Source organism: Erithacus rubecula, assembly GCF_903797595.1.
Source record: "Erithacus rubecula genome assembly, chromosome: 6".
Classification (NCBI taxonomy): domain Eukaryota; kingdom Metazoa; phylum Chordata; class Aves; order Passeriformes; family Muscicapidae; genus Erithacus; species Erithacus rubecula.
The window spans coordinates 38,103,770-38,117,159 of NC_136688.1; the positions used below are offsets into that span (position 1 = coordinate 38,103,770).

General features: G+C 50.9%; 1 protein-coding gene across 1 annotated transcript; it reads left to right on the plus strand.

Moving 5' to 3' along the window:
• The first annotated feature begins 1,845 nt into the window (after positions 1-1,845).
• LOC306804096 (acetyl-coenzyme A synthetase 2-like, mitochondrial) lies at positions 1,846-12,942 on the plus strand. The gene is made up of 15 exons (XM_079310259.1): positions 1,846-1,862; positions 3,143-3,657; positions 5,003-5,099; positions 6,249-6,448; positions 6,920-7,095; positions 7,715-7,867; positions 9,032-9,179; positions 9,621-9,758; positions 9,906-9,998; positions 10,372-10,484; positions 10,956-11,082; positions 11,772-11,899; positions 12,140-12,203; positions 12,527-12,648; positions 12,737-12,942. Exons 2-15 carry the CDS (start codon positions 3,345-3,347, stop codon positions 12,911-12,913), a joined length of 2,049 nt encoding a protein of 682 aa, XP_079166385.1. The 5' UTR covers positions 1,846-1,862; positions 3,143-3,344; the 3' UTR covers positions 12,914-12,942.
• Positions 12,943-13,390: the final 448 nt, after the last annotated feature.

Consider the following 13,390-nt stretch of genomic DNA (forward strand, 5'->3'; position numbering starts at 1 on the left):
GTCATCCCATGTCACACGTGCCCTGGTGTTAGAGTCTGACTGACCTCCAGGCAGGCTCAGCCTCTGCCAGGAACAGGCTGCAGTGTCCTGCTGGCCTGAGGAGCTGAGGCAGCACCAGACACAGCAAGTGCAGGGAGCAGTTGAGAGGGAAGGGCACCCTCGGGCTTTCCAGCAAGGTGAGCTCCAATTCAAGAGCAATGGGAGCCTGTTCTGGGTTACCAGGTGTAGTGGGTTTAGTGCTGGCCAAACACCAATGTGCCCACTAGAATTATTTACTCATTTCCTGCTGTGAGATATGGATTAGGAGGAGGACAAAACAGACTCAAAGCTTTAAAGAGTATTAAAAAACCTTTATTAACAGAATTAGAAGAAAAATAACAAGAAAATCAAAATAAACCTTCAGAACACTTCTCCTCCCCCCACAACCTCTTTTCCACTGACAACATAAAGAGACAAAACCTGTGACTTTCAGTCACCTCAAAAATAGGGGTTTTTTTCAGTTCTCTTATGGAGAGGAGTCTCTCTTGCCGTGCCATGGAGACTTCTCCACAAGGAACAGTTCTCTCCTGGCTTTTAATTTCCATGAATAGCAACCACTCAGAAATTTGCATTCATGAAGTCCCTCCCATCTCTTGGAACCTTCCTACAGCTGCATTCATGGGTCATGTCAGCTTATGGGGTACTATTTTAAGGATGAGCTGTTCCAGCATAAAAGCCAAAGTTCTTTTTTTCATCCATCTCTGGGAAAGAGGTTTTCTTCTATTCCTGGGGCAAGGTTTCTCATCTCTCGCTGATCAAGATTCTCATTGGATCACAGCTACTTTAGCATCTGCTTACTTCAATACCAGTGCCTCTGTTCATGGCTGTGGTTAGAACGCTACATCCCCCAATGCATCCCATGAATTACAGGGGAAAAACAAAGTGATATATTTAATATATCTTCACTATAGCCTTACAAAAGAATTTCAGCCCAAGACTAAGGCATCTCCTCAATCCCCTCCCATCTGGAATTTGACTCCTGTACTGGGAAGACTCCTCAGTGTCCCGTGTTGTCATCTCTATGTGTCTTCACTCTTTCCTTTTCCTGATTTGGGAGAGAACTGGTGTTCCTAGGAACATTTGTTCTCAAGCTTTATCAACTGAAACAGTTTCTATAGAGTTCTGCACTGAAAGGTTGGTCTCATCCAGGCTCTGAATCAGGGAAATCACTCGCCATTCCTCTTGCTGCTGGCCATGCGCTCCCCGCCGACACCGAGCGAGCCGTGCCAGCCACCGGCTCCACTCAGTGCTTTTCTTCATGAGGAGCGCCGAAAACAAGGAAAGCTGCTGCCGTTTTTCTCTTTCTGTCTGCAGCGTGGCTGGCTATAAGTGGCTAAACAAACAAGGCTCATTGCGAGCCATGCTGAGACAGCCGCAGCCGCTGTCCGGCCGCGCAGCCCCGGCCGGGCGGCCGCTCCCGCTCCAGGGTGGCGCTGGCCGCTCCTGGCCGCGGGGCCAAGCCCAGGGCTGGCCCAGCAGTGCCACCAGCAAAACAGGGCCGGCAGGCCCCGCTGGGATGGGCCTGGCGGGTTTATCAGGAAGGGGCCAGCGTCGCGGCAGAGCACAGCACAGCTCAGCCAGTTACCTGCTCAAAGGCCGGAAACCAATAGAGCTTCTCCCGGCACTTGTTCGTTTCTAAATGTGCTTTTCCACAAAGGCGTGCTCAACTTTTTAAAGTGGTTTAGCTGGGTGTCAATCTTCAAAACTAGCCCGCTGATTGGCTCCTGAACTAGCCCGCTGATTGGCTCCGCCAGCTCCCCTCAGGGGCCCTGCAGCCGCTGTCCCCCAACTGAAAAGCAGACTTCGTTAAACCACGGCACCAGGTGAGGAGCTACCTGCCCTGCTAAGCATCTGCGAATGGGCTGGTGGGAAACTGCTGAGGTGTGCATAGGAAATAAGAGACAGGGAACAATGAGGCTGCTCGGGCCTCAGTTTGTGGAGAGGCTGTAAGCCCAGAGGACTGTGCTCCCCCGGGGGACAGCGCCCTTGTAGGTTCCCATCAAGCTCGGGGCGGCCGTGACACAAAACAGGAGTGGTCTGGGATGAGTGCGCCTGATGGGAAATAGTGCCTATGTCCCACACTGGTGTCCAGCCTGTTCACCTGACGTACCAGTTCCATAGATTGGGAGTGGTGTTGCACTTTGAAGAGCAAAGAGATCTACTAACCCTGTAGTCTCTACTGTTGATTTCTTTGGTCCACCTAGCTGGAACAACCCTGCTTGCAGGGAGAGCCTTTTTCTGCTCTTCTCTTGTGACCCTAGGAAGAGAAGGGAATTTGCTCAATGACAATAAGGAATCCTCCAAATTCTACCTTAAAAAAAAAAACAAAACCAAAAAAAACCCCTACGTATATAGGGCCTGAAGGAAAGGAAGGCAGCAAAAATGAGCCCTGTTTGGAGGCAGGGAGGCAACTGAGCTCTGCTGCAGTGGGTGGTGGGAGGTCTCAGTGTGAGGACATGGGCTGCAGTGCTTCATGCCAAACCATCCCCAGCTGCCCCACCATGGCCTCATTGAGTGCTCCCAGTGGTGGTACAGCCAGTCTGTAGTGCTTGGGAGGAGGCAGAGAGCTCTGACAGCCTCCCAGCAGTAAGGCGGAATGGGATGCAATATTCCCCTCCTGCAGCTGACAGCCATGTTAGAAAAACTTTCCCTGGCCCACCACAGCCCAACGCTCTATGGAAATAGGCATTAATTCTGAGAGAGGATAGTCCATCACTCATGACTAACAAGGGGGTGGTGCTAAGATTTACAGGGACCTGCCCCAAGATGCCTTTGTGGCCAGGAGAGGACTGAGGGATGTAGTGGGGGTGCTGCAGCAAGGGAGGGGATGGTGATGAATAGACAGAGGTGTGAGGGAGGTGAGTGGGGATGAAACAGAGGAGTCTGGGATGCACTGCAGCCCTAGGAGAGAAGGAACAGGCTGTTGGAGCCTGGCCCAGGCACCTTGGCCCCTGAGGAGAGCCCAGGCACACGTTTAACCTGGCTCCTGTTCAAGAACTTCTGTCAGGGCTCAGATTAGTATGAAGGTTATTTTCAGTCAAAAATTTCTACAGCCCACCCCTTTCCCCTCCCTTGCAGTGACTGAATTTCTTTTTTCCCATAGTCCTCTGGAAGAGAGCAGGAGAAGAACAAGGCAGGGCAGAAGGGGTGCCCAGGCTCCCTGTGTGCAACAACTGTTGTGTGTCCAGTCAGCTCAGGATGACGTAGCCCCACCTAACTGGAGTCTTGCCTGGGCCAAGTGTCCCAAGCATCTGTAAGGGCTGCAGACATCCATCTCCTCAGTGAGAGGCAGGTACCCTGCAGTGATGGCCAGGCTGCTGGCCAAGACCTGCTGCTTCAAAGCTCTTTCTCAGGCTCCCAGATGCCCCTCTGGGCTGGTGGCTGCCAGATCCTGGAGCCACAAGCCTCTCACTGCCTACATGCCTGAAGCCGTCGCCTTCTGCAGACCCAAGGACCACCAAGATTTATACAAGGTGTCAGTGGAGCAGAGTGACATCTTCTGGGGAGTATTAGGAAGGAGCCGGCTCACCTGGATCACCCCCTTCCACTCTGTCCAGAACTGCAACTTGTGCCATGGCAGAATCTCCTGGTTCCTGGGTGGGCAGCTAAATGTGACAGGTAAGGAAGGAGATGGACATGGGATTGTACCAAGTACCTGCAGGTGCTTCTATATGTGTGACTTCAGCCCCGGGAATGTATCAGAAGAGCACAGAGTTAAAGGTCTGGAGAGAGGGGGATCCCCAAAAGGTCCAGTTGGTCCTGCAGTGGCTGTAGTGTAAGGTTGTGGCTGGCACTAAGGAAGCAGCTGGGTTTCATTGAAAAGGTTGCAGTTGGATTGGTGTGTGCTGGTAGCTGGGTTGCTCTCCCTCAGCCCCTGTGGATCCCACAGCAGTGCAGTAGCTCTGTCCTGCAGCACCATAGGCAGTAACATGTGCATTCAGCAGACAGGGTTGCTCTAGGTCATTCCTGCTCAGTGAAGGCAAGATGTATCTGTAGAAAGCAAAATACAGGAGAAATGAGCCATACTATCACCACTGTAGTGAGAAGCTCTTCTGTGGACTGGGGCTATTGCCTTAGGGGGTCTATCAGGGGAAGACATTGGGGCTAGTGACACTGTGTCCTGCTCATAGTGCTGTTGGTCCCCATCTTCAAAATACGAGACTGACTTCTGAGAAAATCAGATTTTGTGTAATCTATTTGGGAAAGACAGCAAGAGTTATTTGCCTTTGGGATTTGACATCTTACTCTTTCTCCTTTTATATGCATTTCTTTCTCTCATGGGAAACTACAAATGGTCAGGAGAAAAAAGTTGGTATGCAGTCTGGGGCTGCTGCATCATCCCATGACTTTAGCAGGTTTAACGAAAACAGAGAGTGGAACAAGGCTTCTGAGGAAACTGCAGCTGCCAGCAATGCAGGGAACTTCACATGAAAGAACTCCAGCCAAAGCCTCAGCTTACCATGTCCCTGGAAAGCCAAGGGCTGTGCACTCTGGCTCTTTTCCATCTTGGATAAATGCACTCTGCAGCCTTCTAGTGCAGAGCTTGCCTTTGTCCTACATTTGTTATGTAGGAGCACTACCACTAAAAAACTGCCCTAGTTCACCCTGGAGGCAGCTGCAAGGCAGTGCTGGGTGGAGTGACAGCTTAGTTAATGTTTGCCAGTGCTCTGAGGGCACTGGGGATGTGACCTCCAAAGGGACTTGAAGGCATTTTCTGCTCTGGAGTGCATGAGGTTGCAGTTAAGGAGGAAGCTGATAGTGAGGATTGGCAGGTATTGGAGTGGTGAGGAGCATAACAGGCTTGGGATGGTGCTGGTGTCCACAAAGGTTGCCCAAGGCTAATGCTGAGAAGACACACACAGCCCTGACTTTGACCTGAAAATGGGAGTGCCAGTGCTGGCTTTATGAGAGGTAAGAGGTTCTGAGGGTTTCTCTGTCAATGATACTGGGTTTTCCTTTCCAGTGAATTGTCTGGACCGTCACGTCCATGTAGCCCCAGACAAAGTGGCCTTAATCTGGGAGAAGGATGAACCTGGAGAGGAGGTACAGGTGACATACAGGTCAGTAATTACCTTCCAGCATATGAGAGGCATATTTTAACATGTATGAACTGCACAGGGCTGATCTGCTATGTCTGTCATGCAAGGGAATGCAGCATCCCTTCACACAGATCCGGAGTATGGTAGCTGTTGGCTTGCTTGTGCTGATCTGAAACTTCAGCCTACTCCCTGATTAAATCTTCTGGGCCCTGAGGAGTCCCTGCCCAGCTGGGGAGGCAGATATAAGCCCCTTGGGGCAGCACTGCAATGCTAGATATGACACACAAGAAAGTCACACATGTGCCTTCCCACCCAGGTTCCTGTTATATAAACTTCTGGTAAATGGTCTGCAAGAAAGGCAAATTCACAGCTGTAAATTTGTTGAGAAATGCATGTCAGCAGTGCTGCTGGATTTGGCTCTCTGTGGGGGCTGCCTGTCCAGCCCTGCTAGGTTAGTCTAGGCCTCCCACCTTTCAGCTTCAATTGCCTGCTCTCTGAGTCACTGCCACAGAATTCACTTAAACCCCTCTGCACAACAAACAAATCCCCCTGTCCTCTCTGACTTCAGGCCTCACACGACAAATATGACCAGCCACCCCTGTCAATCCCCATGCATGGAGAGCCCTTCCATGAAATGACTCACTGACTGCCAAACTGTGGTTTCTGGAAGGGACGCTTCTCGGGAGAGGCATCTTTCTGCTCACTGCTTTGCTACAGCTGTTGTTCTTGCTTGACCTCAGCTTTAGCAAAGCACAGAACCCTGTTTTGGGGAAAGATATGTAACTTCTCACATGTAGCCTCCAAATGTGCAGGGCAGTGTGTCACACTGGTTGTACAGGTTGGTTAGAAATGTGCAGGCTGTCATTGAGAAAGTCAGCTGAGGTGTTGGGGGTTTGCTGAGCCAGAGGAATTGCCAGTGGCTGCTGTTGTGCAGAAATAATTCTAATTTATGTCTTCTCCATAAACAGCGGTCCAGGTTAGAGACTGTCTTCTTTCCTTCCCACTGATTTTTACAGCTCTCCCATGGTCGTCCAGAGTGAGGAGGGCTAGGGTATGTAGGGATATAAGCTGTGTTCTTGTGACTCTGAGGCCCTCCATCTTTATGCATGCAGGTAAGATCTGCAAGAAAAGTCTTAAAAGTCTTAACTGTGTCATTGCTTCTTTGGGCAGGGAACTGCTGGAGCTGACGTGCCGCCTGGGGAACACCTTGAAAAGGCAAGGGGTGAAGCAGGGTGACAGGGTGACAATCTACATGCCCCCGTGCCCTCTGGCAGTGGCCAGCATGCTGGCCTGTGCCCGCATCGGGGCCGTGCACGCTGTGGTGTTTGCTGGCTTCAGTGCAGAGGCTCTCGCTGGCAGGATCCAGGATGGTAAGAGGCACTGGGTAACTGACCTGTTTTTCATGGGGGATCCTGCTGAGCTTGCTGGTTCAGCTGTTCAAGTGGGCTCAGGGTTGTGTGGATGGCAAAGATTTTCTGAGTGAGATTCCGTGGGCTCTCTGAGGCTATCTGTGAAATAATGTGTAGTCATGGAGCAGGTACTAGCAACCCAATAAACAGCACAAGCCCACTAAATACCTTCCAGCCCATGGGATGCAGAGGTTTTCTCTTCCATCCATGAGAATGAAAGACTGGGATACAATGTCTCCTGTAAGGTGATGCAACACAGGCAGAAATGAATGGGAAACCAAGATGCAAAGCTGCTGTTTTTGCTAAATGAAAGATACCAGTACTAAGGGCTGGGAGACAGACAGAGACATGAAAGGTCATGGTAGAGCCAAACTGCTCTGTGACTGGTGGAGAGGGGCAGAGTTGCTTATGTGGCTCTTGTGTCTTCTGCAGCCCGGTCAGAAACGGTGATTACAGTGAACCAGGGGCTAAGAGGTGGCAAGATTGTTGAGCTAAAGAAGACAGTGGACCAGGCTGTGAAGCAGTGCCCTGGAGTGAAACGGGTTCTGGTTTCCATGAGAACCACCAGCAAGGTTCCCATGACAGCTTTAGATGTGCCCCTGGAGGAGGTGAGAGGCTGCCTAGCAATTTTGCCACTTCTCCTGAGCAAAGTGCTTGCTTTTGGTGCAGGGACAGAGTGGAGAGAGGATCTTGCCTGGCCATGGCAGTTTTGCTGGCATTGAGAGAATTTGGGGACATTGTCCCACAGCAGCAGTGGCAGGCAGAGCTGCACATATGTTCAGGACAGTCCCAGTAGCCATTAGGAAATGACTCACTGGTGTGTCTTCCCACACTACCAGCCCTGTACTGTGAAGGGCAGGTAGTGCAAGCCAGAGCACATAGCAGGGTGGACAGGGGCCCAGAAACACACGAGACATGGGCTGCTACTTTGTGAATCCAACTTTGGACTGCCACTACACTGTCACACATGGATCTGCTGGCAGACCTGGCATGTGCCTGTTATCCATAGCACACAGAGTGGCAAGGCTGCCAGCATGGAGCACAACTTCTGAATGGGTGAAGTTGTGTTCCCTGCCATGCATTTCTTCTGGAGGATGTTTGTGGGAGCATAGTGGCACAGGTGCTCAGAGGGGAGGGAGACTCAGGAGAGAGGTGCACAGGCAGGTGTAGGCACAACACAGGGGAGGCTGTGAGACCCTGAGAGAACTATTGTGCTCTTTCCTGCAGGAGATGATGAAGGAGGATGCATGCTGTGAGCCTGCTGTCATGGACAGTGAAGACATGTTATTTCTTCTCTACACATCAGGCAGTACTGGCAAACCCAAGGGCTTGGTTCATACCCAAGCTGGTTACTTGCTGTTTGCTGCTCTCACACACAAGGTAATGGATCCCAGCCACAATGAGCCAGCAGTTCATAGGCAGTGAAGACACATGCTCCTTGTTGCATTACAAACTCATCTTTATCTAGTGCAAAGTCTCTGGGAAGCCCTCCAAGCCCCAGCAGACCACATCTGGCTACAGGTAGTGCTCCTTAGCAGGATTTCCCAAATACATACTACTCTGAGCTCAGAACACTTGAGGCCCCAGAGTCCCCAGATGAAAGTCAGCAGGGAGCTGCAGGAAGAAATTAGTGGGTCTGAAACAACAGAAATCAGAGGAGACAGCAAGAAGTGATAGGCTAGTGGGAGAGTGGCCCCTAGGAAGCTTTCCTGGCACTGAGTAAATGAAATGAAGAGTACTTTAGGAAGCTGGTTGTGTTGCTGCCAATATGACAGCACTCAGCTCCACCCTGCAGGGTGGAGTCATCATTCCTTCATGTTTCAGCCTTGCAGCCAGGGGTCTCATGAGGAATAAATGGGGCAGTGGGAAGAGGAGCTTGTTTTGCTTTCTGCCTGCAGGCACAGCACTGCACTCACCCAGCTGAGATGGAGAGATTCCAACTCTTGTGGGCAGGCTGGGGTTGCTTTGGGCCAAGGCATCACATGGTCCCTCAGCTTGCTGCCTCACTGTTCCTGTGCTGGGCTCCTTGCTGAGCTCAGGGGGTTTTGAGTATTTACTGTCCATCTGCAGTCCAGCAGTGCCTACAGGCTCTGCTCATGGAGTCCTCTACCACTTTGCCCTTGCCTACAACTCCTCTCTTTCCACGTGGTCACATAAATACAGAGGCACCTTTCTTACCCAGCAGGTTCTGCTTAGATGCTACAGGATGCTTGGATCAGCCTTGTCTAGATGCCAGCAAAATGAAGTAAAGGCTGTATCTCTCTCCATTGGAAAAGAGCAAAATTGGCTGTGAGGTTTTTTTTTAAGTGTCTGTCTCCTGCATCTTCACAGTTTTGGGTTAACTTCAATTTTATTTAATTAATTTTAATTTTTTACTCTTTTCTTTTTAAAAAACTTTTTTTTTCAGGAGGAAGGTGTCCCTGCAGGGGACAGACAAACACAGTAACATTAGGGCTGACAGAGAGTACACTGCTCCTTGTTGTGGCCCTTGCCAGGAGTGCAGGCGCAGGTGAAACCCCTCACTGTGTCTCTTTTCTTGTTCAGTACGTGTTCGACTACCAGGACAGGGACATCTTTGGCTGTGTGGCAGACATTGGCTGGATCACAGGACACACCTATGTGGTCTACGGCCCCCTCTGCAATGGTGGTACCACTGTCCTTTTTGAGAGCACTCCTATCTATCCTAACCCTGGTGAGTGAGGTGACTCACTGGGAGTGGGAACATTCCATAATGGGAGTGGGGGTATTCCACAGCACCCTGAGATCCACAGCAGGCAGGGAGCTGGTGGCTTGATGCCAGGACATGAGCACAAAGTCTGTGTTGCCTCAGCAGCAGCCCGTGCTCTGTGCCCAGTAGAGAGCTGCAAAGGGAATAGTCTTTTCCTCTGCTTAGGAAGCCACTGCTGCTTTTCCAGGGGTGGAGCTGTTAATCCTCTCCCTCCCTGCAGAAGGAACAGTAGCAGAGCTAGGTTATGTGAAGAAAAAGGGGCTCCTGCTCCTTCTCACCATGTGATAACTTGGCTGAGCATCCAGGAACTGCTGGAGAGTCTTTGCTCTCACCTCTTCTTTCTCTGCCTTGGTGTTGGGCTGGGAGAACCTGTGTGGATGCTTACTGGCCCTGTTTCCATTCCAGGCCGCTACTGGGAAACAGTAGAGAGGCTAAGAATTAACCAGTTCTATGCGGCACCCACTGCCATCCGCCTGCTCCTGAGGTACGGCGATGAGTGGGTCAAGAAGTATGACCGCTCTTCTCTTAAACTGCTTGGCTCAGGTAAGTGCAGCAACATGGGCTGGGGCAGCCAATCCTTGAACATCACATTGTGCCTCTTCCCACAAATGCCAAGAGTAGCAGCAATGATGCCTCAGAGTGAGGAGACTGTACTATTTCAGCTCTGCCCCCTTGTCTTTCCCATTGCAGTGGGGGAACCCATCAACAAAGAGGCGTGGGAATGGTACTTCCGTGTGGTCGGCGAGACACGATGCCCAGTAGTGGACACGTGGTGGCAAACTGGTGAGATGCATAGGATTCCTTGTTCCAGCTTCCAGGCTTTAGGAGTGACTTTGCTGCTTTGTGGTGCTTTGGTGCTTTGACTGCTGCTTTGCTGGCTAAGTGATAGTGGTTGTTGCTGAAAGTCTTGTATGAGCAAGGCTGTAAGGACCCATGAGCACCCAAACATAAAAATGATCTTTAAAGCTAACCCAGATAAACACAGGGATTTGATCTGAACAGATCCCTGCTGAACTAAATCATCCTTCTGGCAAAGCCAGCCCCAGCCTGTGCAGCATGTAGTAAGGGACAGGGCAAAGGCTGTTGGCCAAGCAGTGCTTCTTAGCATTCCTCTTGTCCCTGACTTTGATAAGCATTACTGTTTCTTTTCCTTCAGAAACAGGAGGCATCTGTATCTCACCCCGTCCTTCTAATCCTGGAGCTGAAATCCTTCCAAGCATGGCTATGAGACCCTTTTTTGGGATCAGCCCCTGCCTCTTGGATGAAAAGGTACATTTATAACATGCAGTCCAGGTGCTGGCTCAACCCCCTTTCCACCAGGTACCTGCAGTGTGTACTTGCCAAGGGGAGTGGCAATCTGTAACCATGTCTTTCCTGCTCGCCTCTGCTAGACAGCAACCTTCCTTCCTGGAAAGGGACAAACAGGGAAGCTGTTCTTCCAGCTAGTGTAGAGGTTGAATTGTTGTCTAGCTTGCACTGTCCTGACAAGAGAGGCTGTGTTTGGGCTCCCTGACACATCTTTCCAGGAAGGACAGGGCTGGGCAGGGACAGCCAGTCTCCCTGGAGAGGCCTTGCGTCCCACCATGGGAGGCAGTTTGCTGCAGACATATGCTGGGGGAGACAGCCTGTCTTGTTGAAGTGAGGCACACAAGACCCTCCTCACAGGGTTGTTAAACAGGTAGTAGCTAAACATCCCAAGTACCCTTCAGCCATGGTTACTAAAAGATAACTGTTTTACAGGGAAATGTCCTTCGGGAAAATGATGTCTCTGGAGCTCTTTGCATCTCACAAGCCTGGCCTGGTATGGCACGAACCATTTACAATGACCACAGGAGATTTCTGGAAACGTACCTGACTCGTTGTCCAGGTAAGGATAACATGTGGCAGGACACTTGCACACGTTTGGTTGGGTATGGTTGGGTCTGCTTGCTGGCTTTCTGTATGGAGGCAGGATTCAGGAGAGCTGGTACTGCTCCTTTGTTCTTCCAGAGATACTCCACACTCCAGAGGCCTTTCATCTCCCCAGCTCTGATATCACAGGAGTGCCCCTCACCAACCTTCCCAACTGGATCACACATTGTTTTAAGGCAGTGAATTTGTCCTTCTGCCCCCAGTCAATTTGAGCACAGACCTCTTGCTGCATCTCTTGCAAACTCTGTCAGCCTCTGTGACTCACCCAGAGGCACTGAGCAAGCCCAAGACTGTGTGTGTCTTGATGTAATGCAAAGAGAAGCAGCAATACCACAGGCACCTGCACTGGAGCAAAGTGCTCCCAGCACATGGTTATGAGACAGGCACAGCATTAGCCAGTATACTGCAGAATGAGGGCAGAAGCCTGATGATAGTGCAGGTACCAACAGATACAGAAGACTAACAAGGAAAGAAGGAACATTTACCCATGAGCAGTTGAAAAAGAAGCAGAGTACGTGGGCCCTGAAGCCAACAGACAGGAGGAGGGGAAATGTGCCAGCATGCTGAAAAAAGCCCAGTATGGCTGCTGGGAAGCTCACATGCTCCCTGCAACAAGTGACTATGGCATGGTTCTGGCTACTGCAGGATTTTTCTTCACTGGGGATGGTGTGTATCGTACCAGTGAGGGCTACTACCAGCTAACAGGACGGCTGGATGACGTCATTAGCATCAGTGGACACCGGCTGGGCACTGCAGAGGTGGAGGATATTGTGGTAAGAAATGTGGGTGGGAGGTAAAACCATCCAAACTAAAGCAGTCAGGGGCAGGAGGAGAAGACCAGTGCTTGCAAACCTAGTGAGGAAGGAAGGAAAAAGGGCAGAAGCCATCTGAGGCCCTTCCTTATCTCCCTGCATTATTGTCGGCTGGAATAGCCAAGTCAGGTCAGGGCAGCTCCAGGTGGCAGCCAGCCTGCCAAAAGCATTGAGTCAAACTCCTGCCCTGTTCTCTTCCAGACTCACCATGTGGCAGTGGCAGAGTCTGCTGTCATTGGCTACCCACATGAGATCAAGGGAGAAGGTAAGATGCTTTCTTTCCTGCCCCAAAACATCTCCCAGGGCTATGGCAGTGGGAAGTGGCACTGTTAGCAATGCGGTGTCACACAATACAGCATGTTAGCAGGGATCTCAGCACAGCCATCACAACCTGCACCACAGACCAGCTAGGCTTTGCATAAGGTGGCAGCAGCAGTGCTTCTGTGTGGCCAAATGCATGTACCGTTCTGGCTACAGAGCATCTCCTGAGGCTACCAGCAGAGAGGGACTCTCATGGCACTAGGTCCAGGCAGGGTCTCAGGGGCATGGTATGCACTGTGCTCAGTAATCTGGTGGTCCTTCTGCCAGGAGCCTATGTGTTTGTTGTGCTGAAGAAGGACAGTGGCTACACACAGGAGACTGTTGCTACTGAGCTACAGGAGCTCATCTCAAAGAAGATTGCAAAGTATGCAGCTCCAGATTATGTTCAGGTAACACAAGCAAACTGATCCAACACCCACACTGGCAGATTGGCCAAGCCCTTTCCTTCAGCCTTGATTCTGCTCCTCCCCATCACAGGTCACACACCGGCTGCCCAAGACGCGCTCGGGCAAGATTATGCGTCGGGTGCTACGGAAAATTGTGGAGAACAAGGCCAATGAGCTTGGGGACCTAACCACCTTGGACGACCATGAGGCTGTGCAGCACATCATAGAGGGACACAAGCACCTTGTGGAGCGACAGAAGAGCCACTAGCTTGGCTCTGCCAGCAGCCATCTCCTCCTCCTTTACTGCAAAACCAGGGAAACATCCAGAAAAGCCACTAAGCAAGTGGTGGCCAGTAAGTTGTCAGGTCACATCTCCACTGCAGTCTTAGAGTGACCTCTCCACAATGCAAGAGACCTTCAAAACCTGTCTCCATACACCCATGTAAACAGAGAACATGACTCATCATAGGCAGAAGAGTAGGGGGAGACAAGCTGTTTCATTCCATGAAAGCAGAAGGCAGAAAGCCCTCCCTAAGGTTCCTTGTGTCTTGCAGTAGCTGCAGAGGTAGCAGCAGGCAGGATATCCAGTCCTGGACAGGGATACTACTTCTACCTCTGCTCTGCTCTTTAGGAATAATCTTGTCCAGGACCATTGCCAATATACAAGCATCTCTTCCAAAGTAAACCCCAGAAAGAACACACACAACAGTCCGGTTAACAAATAGTTGACTCTTCTCCATAGAAA

Bases quoted from the DNA above. Each gene is read 5' to 3' on its own strand.
- LOC306804096 (XM_079310259.1), top strand. From the start codon at position 3,345: ATGGCCAGGCTGCTGGCCAAGACCTGCTGCTTCAAAGCTCTTTCTCAG. The intron at 6,449-6,919 runs GTAAGAGGCACT...TGTCTTCTGCAG, and splicing joins CGCTGGCAGGATCCAGGATG to CCCGGTCAGAAACGGTGATT. The intron at 9,759-9,905 runs GTAAGTGCAGCA...TTCCCATTGCAG, and splicing joins TCTTAAACTGCTTGGCTCAG to TGGGGGAACCCATCAACAAA.